The sequence below is a fragment of the Podarcis vaucheri genome, assembly GCF_965113315.1.
Source record: "Podarcis vaucheri genome assembly, chromosome: 16".
NCBI lineage: Eukaryota > Metazoa > Chordata > Lepidosauria > Squamata > Lacertidae > Podarcis > Podarcis vaucheri.
This window is the reverse complement of record NC_138754.1, coordinates 29,634,918-29,648,033: the sequence shown is the minus strand read 5'-3', so window position 1 is coordinate 29,648,033 and position 13,116 is coordinate 29,634,918. Positions and strand designations below refer to the sequence as shown.

General features: G+C 40.4%; 1 protein-coding gene across 5 annotated transcripts in view; it reads left to right on the top strand.

The window, feature by feature from the left end:
* Nucleotides 1-13,116, top strand: part of LOC309520968 (clathrin heavy chain 1) — a 64,789-nt gene that overhangs the window by 16,726 nt on the left and 34,947 nt on the right. For all 5 annotated transcript variants that reach the window (XM_082202995.1, XM_082202996.1, XM_082202993.1 and 2 more), the window contains exons 3-10: nucleotides 1,489-1,757; nucleotides 2,059-2,220; nucleotides 3,035-3,148; nucleotides 4,659-4,832; nucleotides 6,441-6,638; nucleotides 10,511-10,711; nucleotides 11,533-11,685; nucleotides 12,765-12,887. In XM_082202995.1, coding sequence (XP_082059121.1) covers nucleotides 1,489-1,757; nucleotides 2,059-2,220; nucleotides 3,035-3,148; nucleotides 4,659-4,832; nucleotides 6,441-6,638; nucleotides 10,511-10,711; nucleotides 11,533-11,685; nucleotides 12,765-12,887 — 1,394 coding nt within the window. The remainder of the gene's footprint in view (nucleotides 1-1,488; nucleotides 1,758-2,058; nucleotides 2,221-3,034; nucleotides 3,149-4,658; nucleotides 4,833-6,440; nucleotides 6,639-10,510; nucleotides 10,712-11,532; nucleotides 11,686-12,764; nucleotides 12,888-13,116) is intronic.

Genomic DNA, 13,116 nt, shown 5'->3' with positions numbered 1-13,116 from the left:
TTTTAGCTTACGACAGCAGTGAACTGTAGAACAAGCCAGTTTTCAAATACCTTTTAGGTTATGCTTTTAAGAAAACAGATATTAAGCAATTAACCCCCCACCAAGCAGACCTTCATCTGATGGGAATAGCGTTGCTTAACGTCTGCTTCTCAAAATCCTAGCTATTAAATATTGACTTCTGCTTCGTTGGAAGCCTAGAGTCAAGGGTTGCATCTTTAGGAAATGCAGTGAGTTTTGAAGAAAGGTTATATTTCCATTTTTGGTTGCCTTACCTGCTAGGTTTCTAATGTCTTACAGATGACACAATGCTACCCCTCTCAAGGAACAGAAAATTGCACATAACAGCATTGTTTATGGTGTTAAGGCAGTTAGGTTCACACTGGTGTGTTACTCAATAATGACGATGGGTTGAAAAGTAGGACAGTTGGCATCCTAAGAATAAGGATCTTGTTTTGAGCAGTATTGAAAAATCTCTTTTTTAATATGCTGCCTATTCCGAAATATACCTTTACTTTTGAGAGGGTGGATTTTGCCCCAAAGAAACTTGGGGTTTTGAGGCAAAATGTTGAAGGAGAATGTTTGAAGAGTTCATCTCCTGGCTTCCTCATTTGCCACTATACCATAAACTTCAATATTCCTACCTACTTTCTCTCTCACCCAACTTTCCTAATGAGGCTTTGTCTTGAAAGACTGGAAGTGAAGTGCAGATATTGCCAGATACGTTTTGCATTCTACATGGGGATCCTACACTTTCCTTGAATTCTAAACAAGTTAGCACAAGGCTTAGCGCTAAAAAAATAAGCATTTGATAAACTTATGGCCAGACTGAACATAAGAACTTGCTGGATCAGGCCAGTGGCCCATCTGGTCAGCACCCTGTTCTCACAGGTGGCCAGGATGATGCCTATGCAATGTCCAAAAGCAGGGCCTGAGCACAACAGCACTTTTCCCTCCTTCAGTTTCCAGCAACTAGTTAGTATTCAGAGGCATGCTGCCTCCAACAGTGGAGGTAAAACAGCCCCTGTGGCTAGTAGCCATTGTTATTATCATTTGTCTAATCCTCTTTTAAAGCCATCCAAGTTGGTAGTCATCACTGCCTCTTACGGGCACTGAAATATATGGGATTGGGTAAATTTCTACTTCGTTATTGTCAGAGTTTGGTGTCAATGATCCTTCATCCTCTACTTGCAATGTTCTAAATTATGCTGGATCCACACATGCGGTGCTACAAAGCGGTAAAATGAACTGTGCCACTTCAGCTAAAGGTAGGAGAGCTTACAAAAATATGGCTTCCCCCCAATTGTTGTCTGAAGTTGTGCTGCCCAGTTTTTTAAGCACCTCATTCTGCTGCATGTGTAGCTGAGGCCTTTGACTTTGGATATTTCCAAACGTCTTTCTACAAAAAAGATTGTGTTGGAGTAGGGATAGCTATTGCTTAACATTTTTGGAGGGCTATGATTCTCTTTGTCTTTCTGTCTTGTATGCCAGCGGGGAAAACACTCCAGATCTTTAACATTGAGATGAAAAGCAAAATGAAAGCACACACGATGGCAGAGGAAGTGATCTTCTGGAAATGGATTTCTGTGAATACCGTTGCCTTAGTGACAGAGACTGCAGTTTATCACTGGAGTATGGAAGGAGACTCTCTGCCCCAAAAGATGTTTGACAGGCACGCCAGTCTTGCAGGCTGCCAAATCATCAATTACAGAACTGATGAAAATCAGAAGTGGCTGCTCCTGATAGGAATCTCTGCCCAGGTAAGGAAAGCTATGGAGTGCAGAGGGTACAAAAGCATGCATTGAAGCTTGTGGACTGTAGAAATTGGGAGACTAGAAGCCAAAACATTTTTGTGACAGCTGAGCTGGAAAGCAGAACTACTGAACATACAGTGAACTTGAAAGCTGTGACATGGGGATGATTATGTTCTGTTGAATTAGTGGTTGGAATCTCTTGATTGGAGGCGCAGGATAAGAGGCTCTAAATGGATTAAGGATCTTGACACTTCAGGCCCTTAAGTGCTTGCTGTACATTTAACGACTGTGATGCTTGCTCCATTAGCAAAATCGTGTGGTTGGTGCCATGCAGCTGTACTCAGTGGATCGAAAAGTTTCCCAGCCAATAGAGGGACACGCAGCAGCCTTTGCAGAATTCAAAATAGAAGGCAATGCCAAGCCTTCCACCCTCTTCTGTTTTGCTGTGCGAAGCCCTGCAGGAGGCAAGGTAAAAGCCTTTTATACTTGATCATTGTCTTTGTTGCTTACAGCTGCTTTGGGGCATAAGATCCAAGACGATAAACCATTTAAATGAAGTTCCTCAACCCCTCTGTAGTAAGAGCTTGCACCAGTGTAGTTTGTGCAAGTCCTTGTGAAAAATCAAGAGATCTTAGCTGCGCTTCAGGGTTTAGGATGGAACACTTGATGCTGATACTGCACCTCTCTTTAAGGCATGAGTAGTCAATGTGGTGCCATCCAGTTGCTGCTGGACTCTTATGATCCTTGGCCATTGGCAATGCTGGCTGAGGCTGATGGGAGTTGTAGTCCAAAACTTCTGGTGTGCAACATGTTTTTCTGCTTTAAGGTGTCTCACCAAAATAGACCATTTTGAATTGCAGTCTCAAAGTGCCAGTCAACATAGCCTTAATTTGGGCTGTAGAACCAATACTATAGAACAGGCACATCCAACTTCCAAGAGACTGCGATCTACTCCCATTATAAAAAAACCTAGCAGTGATCTTCCCATTGGATTGACCAGAGTTGTTGAGCTTTTTTTGGGGGGGGATGAGCTTTTTTTGGGGGGGCCGATCAATCGGGGTCCCGGGACCAGGATCGACCAGGGACACCCCGCGATCGACCGGTAGGTCGTGACTGACATATCAGACACCCCTGCTATAGAACATTTAAACTTTGTGAAGAATGGAGAACGCTTAAGAAAAATCCATTTTTAGCAGTTTTCCATTCTGAGGAACACCTGATTTGAGTGAGCTTTTCTCCTTTCAACTAAACAATTGATTTATAACCCTGTGGTGTTTCCCCAGCTGCATATAATTGAAGTGGGTCAACCTGCTGCTGGAAACCAGCCCTTTGTCAAGAAAGCTGTTGATGTCTTTTTCCCTCCAGAGGCTCAAACGGATTTCCCAGTGGCAATGCAGGTAATGAATTGAGGAGTGTGTTTAAGACTTCCGGTGGCATGGCCGAAGCATATCAAGTGCAGCGGTAGTATTGCATGCCCTTTTTAGCCCATAAACAACTGTTGTGTCAGAAAAATATGAACTTTGTTCCAAACGCTTACATGCTGCCTTTCAGGGTGAAGCCCTCCCAAGGTGCCTTGCAAAAGATTAGTTGTGTGTGTGTACAGTGGTGCCTCGCAAGACGAAATTAATCCGTTCCGCGAGTATCTTCGTCTAGCGGTTTTTTCGTCTTGCGAAGCAACCCTATTAGCGGATTAGCGCTATTAGCGGTTTAGCGGCTATTAAAGGCTTAGCGGCTTAGCTGCTAAAAGGCTATTAAAGGCTTAGCGGCTTAGAAAAAGGGGGGGGAGCGAAAAAAATCTCAAGACCCGCAAGACATTTTCGTCTTGTGAAGCAAGCCCATAGGGAAATTCGTCCTGCGAAGCGCATTGAAAAACGGAAAACCCTTTCGTCTAGCGGGTTTTCCGTCTTGCGAGGCATTTGTCTTGCGGGGCACCACTGTATTCAAGATCATTCAGTCTCCTATACATAGCAGGGGCTCTTGAATGGAGCTGTACCCAGGCATGATGAACAGGTGCAAGGATGCTGTTTACTCCCACTCTGATGGCAGTGCCAGTTGGTAACTCTTAGGCAGCTGTCAGCTGGAGCTGTATCCAGACACAATTGAATACAACTCTCCAAATTACCATATCAGTGTGTACAGTTGGTTTAAATGATACAGAATTGAGCGAGGCCAATGTTTAATGCAATTTGTCTGAGTTTATATCACTGCTAGACCAGGATCTAAACAAGCATGTAACTAGGCTGGATTGGATACTGTAGTCCTATAAAGTAAGTCAGTCTTAAACTTAAAGGCGGCTTAGCCTAATCTGTTTATGACAGAATGGTGGAGGAGGGGTGGAGGCCCGCTGTTCAAAATTGCTGAATATACACAAGCACTTAGAGTTGCACCTAGAGTGGAACTTCCTTGAAACTGAAATCTGGATCTGAGCTTCTTGCAGCCATAGTGGCTTGCCCAAGGTCTTAAGTACTTCAGTTTCGCAGCTGAACTAGTGATTGACTTGTAGTGACATAAATGCTCAGCTCCCCAGTCTAAAAAATAGCCATAGCTGTTAACAAGTATGAAATAATCCACTTGCACAATAAATTGAGTTTTTGCTGCTGTGCTAGGAAGAAGCTTAAGTTAACTAGTGCAGAGGTCAGCAAACTTTTTCAGTAGGGGATCTCAGACCTTGTGGGGGGCTGGACTATTTTTTTTTGGGGGGGGGGATGAACGAATTCCTATGCCCCACAAATAACCCCGAAATGCATTTTAAATAAAAGGACACATTCTACTCATGTAAAAACATGCTGATTTAGAAGGTGATTGGTTTGAATCCGGCCCCCGGGCCTTAGTTTGCCTACCCATGAACTAGTGAATAACTTCTGAACTGTCCTGTTTAACCTTTTCTCTTTCTTGTATATTTGGTAGATTGGAACAAAGCATGGTGTTATCTATCTGATCACAAAATATGGATATATTCATATGTATGACTTGGAATCTGGAGTGTGCATCTACATGAACCGTATTAGTGCAGACACTATATTTGTAACTGCACCTCATGAACCTACCTCAGGAATTATTGGTGTAAATAAAAAAGGACAGGTAAGAATGATGCCTATTGTTTTTGTGCATGAAGTTTTCTTGGCAGGGATACTGGAGTGGCTTGCCGGTTCCTGCTCCAGGTGGATCACGTTAAGTCAAAACTCTCCACTATGACCTGTCCATCTTGGGTGGCCCTGCACGGCATGGCTCATAGCTTCTCTTAGTTATTCAAGCCCCTTCGCCATGACAAAGGAAATCAGCCCTGAGTGCTCACTGGAAGGACAGATCCTATAGCTGAGGCTCCAATAATTTGGCTACCTCATGAGAAGAGAAGACTCCCTGGAAAAGACCCTGATGTTGGGAAAGATTGAGGGCACAAGGAGAAGGGGACGATGGAGGACAAGGTGGTTGGACAGTGTTCTTGAAGCTACCAACATGAGTTTGACCAAACTGCGGGTGGCAGTGGAAGACAGGAGTGCCTGGCATGCTCTGGTCCATGGGGTCACGGAGAGTCGGACACGACTAAACGACTAAACAAGAAGATTGATGCATGAAACTTCTCAGCTGTAGATTATCCATCACTTCAGTGTCTGCTTACTGTAATGCTGTCATTTAGGCTCTGAATCCTGACTGCTTTATCAGATCCAGGTGGCGGCTTTCCTTCAGTCACCACTTTGCTGGGCTCTGCACTGACGCTTAGGGATTTCAGCTCATTGGTTCAAAACGGTGAAAGAGATGCCGTTTAATGTCCTGAAGTGAGACCTCACGTTCCCAAGCATGCATTCTCTAATGATCCAGATTACAGCCTGCATTGGAGGTGTCAGTGCATGCACACGTATGCTAACCTCTCTTGTTAACAAATCAAATCACTCTTGAGATTAACGTGGTATTTCCTCTATGATAACTGATAAAACACTGCATCAAGCACAGATAAGAGGACTGATAGAATAGATTTCTCCAGCAGAAGTTCTAATGTAAGCAGTAAAGCTGTTGAAATGACAACTGAGCAGTCAGTAAGGAAGGCTTTGTAAAAAAGAAAGAAAAAAATGAGAATCTTAAAGTAGAACTTCAGTGGTGAACAGTATTGTATCCTGTACCTAACTGGGAGCAGTTGGCCTGGTGGTAAAAAAAGGTAAAGGATGCCTGACAGTTAAGTCCAGTCGCAAACAACTCGGGGGTTGCGGTGCTCATCTCGCTTTACAGGCTGAGGGAGCCAGCGTTTGTCCACAGACAGTTTTTCTGGGTCATGTGGCCAGCATGACTAAGCTGCTTCTGGTGCAACAGAGCACCAAAACCAGAGCAGCGCATGGAAACACTGTTTACCTTCCCACTGGAGTGGTACCTATTTATCTACTTGCACTTTGACATGCTTTCGAACTGCTAGGTTGGCAGGAGCTGGGACCGAGCAACGGGAGCTCACCCCGTTGCAGGGATTCGAACCGCCAACCTTCTGATCGGCAAGCCCAAGTGACTCAGTGGTTTAGACCACAGCGGCACCTGTGTCCCTGGCCTGGTGGTACCTAGTCTTATTTATAATATTATAAAGTGAAATTTTTGAATGTTTGCCACTTTTCCTCCAGATCTGTCGTGCTCCTTTTATACAGTAGAGTGTGCCTTGTCCTTTTTTTAGACTTTACTGTGCACTCACTGACACTCTTTCTCTTACAGGTACTCTCTGTTTGTGTGGAGGAAGATAACATTGTAAATTACGCCACCAATGTTCTCCAGAATCCTGATTTGGGTCTGCGCATGGCGATCAGGAGTAACTTAGCTGGGGCGGAAGAACTCTTTGCCAGGAAATTTAATACACTTTTTGCACAGGGAAATTATGCAGAAGCGGCTAAAGTGGCGGCATCTGCACCAAAGGTAAGCATCTTTTTAAAAATTATTTTTTGGCTGAGGGGTTCGGGGGTGCACTCCAAACAAATTTTGTAGCCTTTAACCTTTGTTTGAAGCAACAGGCAATCCCAAGTTGTACGAGAGCATTGGTTCTGTCTTCCGCAAGGGAGACAAATACGATTATAAAGATAGGGCAGCATTAAACTAAGTTGTAATCAGAGTAGACCCATTGAAATGAATGCACATGATGTAAGTGAGGTGCAGCAGTTTACCTTACCATAATAAGTATATGTAAAATCCATGGTGGGTATTGTTGACCAGAGCTATGAACTGGTTGTCCCATTGAATTCTTGCTTAGGATTGCAGCCCTAAATCAGGTAATCATGGAGTCACTGTCAGGGGTTGGTTAGGAGAAGGCTATTGTCCTGATTCTTCACTTGTGGAAAATGTGATGACAGACCTAGATCTAGCAGCATTTTTACGTTGGTGTTGGGCAGAGTGGATAAAAGTCAATGATTTTTTTTTTTTTTAAAAAAAAAACCACGGATGTTTTTCATTTAAATCAGATTTTTTAAAAATTTAAATCGGATTTTCAGAATAAAATGCTTTTGAAGGAAGAAATCTTTCTAAAGATAGTTTTCTATTTAAGTTAGATTATAGTCCAAAGGCTATTCATCAGGAAATAAGGATTTGTTTTAAGTTTTTCATGTGTGCTAAAACTCAGTCTAAGGTTTTTTTATAAAAAAAACATTGTTTAACCACATCAGTTAACAAACATCAGTTAACAAACACCTATGCACTAGATGAGATAATAACACAGGAAGAGATAAAAAAGGCTATCAAAAAGATGAAAGCTGAGAAGGCGCCGGGACCGGACGGTCTTCCAGCCAAATATTATAAAATATTAATTAACCAAATATCACCAGTGCTGGGAGAGGTTATGAACAATATATTGAGAGAAGGAAAGATACCTGATACCTGGAAGGAAGCCTATGTTACCTTGATTCCTAAAAAAGAGGTGGACACTATGGAAGTAAAGAACTATAGGCCAATCTCATTATTAAATAATGATTATAAGCTATTTGCAGATATAATGGCGGAAAGATTAAAGAAGGTCTTGATTAATAAAATCCATGGTGACCAAACAGGATTTCTCCCAGGGAGACAATTACGGGATAATGTAAGGAATTTGATTGACATTATTGAATATTTGGACATGAAAATAGACAGAAAAGCTGCACTGGTTTTCATAGACGCCGAAAAGGCATTTGACAATGTTTCCTGGAACTTCCTAAAGAAGGTTTTGGAGAGGATGGGAATTGGTGAAAAATTTAGAAGAGGCATAGAAGCAATATACAAAGAACAGAAAGCAAAGCTGGTGATAAATAATAATACAACAGAATATTTTAACATTTATAAAGGGACCAGACAAGGTTGCCCCCTGTCCCCCTTATTATTTATTATAATTTTGGAAGTACTTAATAAGAGACTGAGGGAGGCAACAGAAGTGAAAGGAATTAGAGTAGGAAAGAAGGAATTTAAAATTAAAGCCTTCGCCGACGATATTGTTCTGACTTTGGAAGATCCACAAGATAGTGTAAAAGAAGCATTACAAAAAATTGAGGAATTTGGAGAGGTGGCAGGTTTTAAGGTAAATAAGAATAAAACTAAAATGCTGGTTAAAAATCTAACTAAGGAAGAAACGAAAGATCTAGAACAAAAAGTGGAAATCATGGTGGTGAAAAAAGTGAAATATTTGGGAGTGTGGATCACGGCAAAAAACATAAACCTATATAAAGATAATTATGAAGTTACATGGAAAAAAATAAAGAAAGATCTGGAAATATGGGAGAGGATGAAATTTTCCTTTTTAGGAAGGATAGCAGTGGTTAAAATGAATGTTTTGCCGAGAATGTTGTTCCTATTTCAAACTCTTCCAGTTATTAAAGGTTTAAAACAATGTAAAGAATGGCAGAGAACCCTGATGAAATTCATCTGGCAGGGGAAAAGACCAAGGATTAAAATGAAAATATTAACTGATAAAAAGGAAAGAGGAGGTTTTGCTCTCCCAGATTTGAGTTTATATTATGAAGCAGCGTGCCTACTTTGGCTAAAAGATTGGATAAAACTGGAGAACAGAGACCTGTTGGATTTAGAAGGTTTCAATAATTGGTACGGGTGGCACGCATATCTCTGGTATGAGAAGGTGAAAGTCCACAGGGCTTTCTTAAATCATATTTTCAGGGGACCAATATATCAGGTCTGGGAAAGAAATAAGAACCTTCTTGAAAGAAAAACACCATGGTGGATCTCACCGGTAGAGGTCTTAACAAAAAAAAAAAACCAACATGGAAGAGAAGACAGCCACTTACGAAGATTTGGTAAGAAAATCAGAACAAGGGCTTAAACTTAAACCTTATGAGGAAATAAAGGATCAATTCACCGGTTGGTTACAGTATCATCAGGTGAATGATATGTTAAAGCAAGATAAAAGAAAAATGGGCTTTGAGGACAAGAAATCAAAATTCAATATAGAAATAATAGAAGGTAAAAACAAAACATTGTCTAAATTATACAACATATTACTGGAATGGCATACAAAAGACGAGGAAGTCAAAGAGGCAATGATTAAATGGGCAATTGACTTCGGCTATAACATCGAGTTTGAAAAGTGGTTGAAATTGTGGAATACAGATATTAAATTTACGGCCTGTACGAGTTTGAGAGAAAATGTCTGGAAAATGCTCTATAGATGGTATCTCACGCCGGCAAAATTAGCTAAAATCTATAGATCAGAAAATAAGACATGCTGGAAATGTGGTGAAGTGGAGGGAGACCTCTACCATATGTGGTGGCAATGCAACAAGGTGAAGGTTTTTTGGGAAGCAATTTATAATGAACTTAAAAAAGTTTTTAAATATACTTTTCCCAAAAGACCTGAGGCCTTTTTGCTGGGAATTACGGGTAAGGAAATAAAAAATGAAGATAAAAAAATTTTTCTCTATGCCACCACAGCCGCAAGAATTATGCTGGCACAAAACTGGAAAACAGAAAATATACCTAACGTAAGTGACTGGCAGGTCAAAATGATTAACTATGCCGAGCTAGATAGATTAACAGGCAGAATACGAGACCAAGACGACCAGAAATTTCAAAAAAATTGGAGTAAATTTTGGAAATATATTGGAACGGATATATAGGAGGAACTGGTGGTATTAGAAAAACTTTATCAGCTAATAAGTATAAACTTTAATAAACTAATTACGCAATCCGGGATTTATTTGATACTTACCAAAAGGGTGGAGGGAAGTCAAAGGCTAAGTAGAGCCTAATGCTTATATTATTTTTTTTGTATGATTGTATGCTTACTTTTTGTATAGCATGAAAATAGGATGAATAATTTATGTTAAAATGTCTATTTTTGTATTTGTTTGTCCTTTTTTTTTTCTTTTACAAATTCTGAATAAAAATTTACTTGCAAAAAAAAAAAAAAAAAACAAACACCTATGCTATAAATCTTACTTTTTTAGTTAAAATATAAACATTTAATTTATTAAACCTTACCATAATTTCATAATTATCTGTCTATGTATTTCTAATATTATAACCAAATCAGTAATTTTTGATATAACGGTAAAAAGCTACTCTGAAAATGTATTATTCCAAAAATGAAACCTTCATTTGTTTGTAAATATTAAGATTATACCAGCAAGAATGAGTCTTTCTGTAAAAAAAAAAGATTAAATCAAGTCTTACTGACTAGTGATTTAAATTGATTTGGTTTAAATCCAATCCACCCTGGTCTTGGGAATTCTCAGCTGGCAAGCTGAGCAAGCTCCCTCTGCCTTGGATTTTCCCTTAAGGGAGACTTTTTAATAGAATCATGTTTCAATGTTCAGGGAATCTTGCGCACAAGTGATACCATCCGAAAGTTCCAGAGTGTACCAGCCCAGCCTGGGCAGGCCTCTCCCTTGCTCCAGTACTTCGGGATCCTCCTCGATCAAGGCCAGCTCAATAAATTTGAGTCTCTGGAACTCTGCCGTCCTGTTCTTCAGCAAGGCCGCAAGCAGCTTTTAGAAAAATGGCTAAAAGAAGACAAGGTAAAACAGGGGACCTCTTCAAAAATTTATTATGCTGTGGTCTGCTTTAAACAGTCGTCGTTCTGTTGCCTGTGCTGAAATTAACTAGCATTCCTATTTAGGCACGCTTACCCAAGTAGTATAAAGCCTTGCTAGTGACAACAGTGTATTTTGTTGAATTACCCACCTACATCCAACTGAGAGGTCTGCTGGCTTTTTGCTCTAACTACAGGCAAAATGACATTGATGGGAAATCTCCCTGTTGTGTAGACGCTTACCCTAGAGCAGTGAAAATGGATTAGGGATGCCCAAATACACCATTTTTCAGTACTGGGAAAATATAGTCCCAAGAAATCCACCAATGGACCATACATGAGCTAGGTACATACTGTAGATTGCGAAAATTTAATACTTGTCAAAGTATTTTATGATATCCATTTAAATTGAAAATGAGCAAAACTCTGAGCACTGAGCCACTCCTCTGACCCCCTTCCCGGTTTTATTTTAGTTCGCTCTGTTGTGTTGATGTAAACAAAGACACCACTAAAATATTAATTTGAAAAAGAGTTTTGGGCTGCACTTCTATAATTCCCACAGAGTTTTCTTCCTAAACAGTGAGGTAAATTGCTGAGATCCAGACAGGCATACCCTATATCTTCAAACAGTAGCAACTACATTTGCTTGCCATAAGCAGGGGTGGGTGGCAGCGTTTGCTGAGCTGGGTGTGGTGTTAATAGCTTTGAAATGCTGGTTCTATTGCAGTCTTACATTCGATGCCAGCAAACAAATTGCAGCTTAACACTTGGATCTGTGTTGATTCTGAAATGTTGTTTCTGTTTCAGCTGGAATGCTCTGAGGAGCTAGGAGACTTGGTGAAGGCTGCTGACCCAACCCTTGCCCTCAGTGTTTATCTCCGTGCGAATGTACCAAACAAAGTAATTCAGTGTTTTGCAGAAACTGGTCAATTCCAGAAAATAGTTCTTTATGCCAAAAAGGTAACTATCTTTTTCCCCCCCTCTGAAAAGTATGTGATTGTGTAATGCACACCTTTGCAAGCCAGAAGCTTTTTCAACGCACAGTTAAATTTTATCTTTACCGAGATAAGAATAAGTCTTGGAACATTCCGGGATATCTGAAGTGTGATATGCAACGGCCCCACCTGGTAAAGTTTCAATTGCATAAGTCATGTGGTCTGTGGAGCATTCAGTAGACTATTCTGCGGACAAAAATGGCAAAAATCAGCTTCAGTACCTCAGGCTTTTCCTGCGGGTGAATGAAACTTGCACCCTAAATTCTATAGGCTCTTGGATGTCTTTCAGTTTAAAGGACTGAACTAGGATGGGCTGTGCACATTAAAATGGTTGTCTTGCTAATCTCTGGCAATTTCATTTATTTAAAATGTTAAGAACCCCCACCTTTCTATTTCAGAACTCCCAGGGTGGGTTTCAGTTAAGATTAAAATAATATAACCTGTAGGACTTAAAACTGATCAAAAGACATGAAGCGCAGTGTTGTAAAAGCATAAGATTCTGTATTTGGGTGAGCCTCCCTGGGGAGTGCATTCCATGGATAAGTTTTCACAAATGAAGGTGTTTTTCCCTGGCTGTAATGTGCCTGATACCCCTAAATTTGGGGTACCTGAAAGGCAATATTAATATTTTGGACAAATAGAAGTGGGTGATTCCAGATCCCAAACCGTATAAAGGATAAAAGCTAGGTACTGAATGGCGTTTGGAAGAGCTTAGCAGCTACTGAAGTCATTGTGAAGTTGAACCAACAACAACAGTCCCTTTGGACTGGTCCCCTTCCAACAAATGAGAAGCTGTATCTTATATCAGTTGTACACCAGTTGTACAGCAACCCAATTGTAACAGTCGAATATGTTGAATAATGGGCTGATCAATTTCTTGCCCTAATGTCATGAAGCAAGTAAAAACCTGACTTGGGATGTGAGGTTAGGTTTAGCTACGTGTAATTTGCTAAGGCCCAGTTGCTTTTGGAATATATTAGCAAAATGCAGGAATATATTGAGTTAAAGAAAAACTTACTTAATTCTTGAAATTTGACCTTTTAGGTTGGTTATACTCCGGATTGGATTTTCTTATTGAGGAGTGTGATGAGGGTCAGCCCAGATCAGGGTCTTCAGTTTGCTCAGATGTTGGTACAGGATGAAGAGCCACTAGCCAACATCAATCAGGTAAGCACTCGCTCGGTCTGTTGCAATTCTAGAAGATAAAGCTGGAATAAAATGCCCCTCAAGTCCTAATACAGCTAAATGAATACCCATCTTGTTTAAACGTCTACAGTTTTTCTCATGGTCTTGCAATTCTGGAAAACGAATCAATTTACCTAATTGCAAAAGTTGCTAGCTATAGGTTTCAAAGCAGTGTAAGGAATTATCAAAAGTGTAAGGAATTATACCTTAG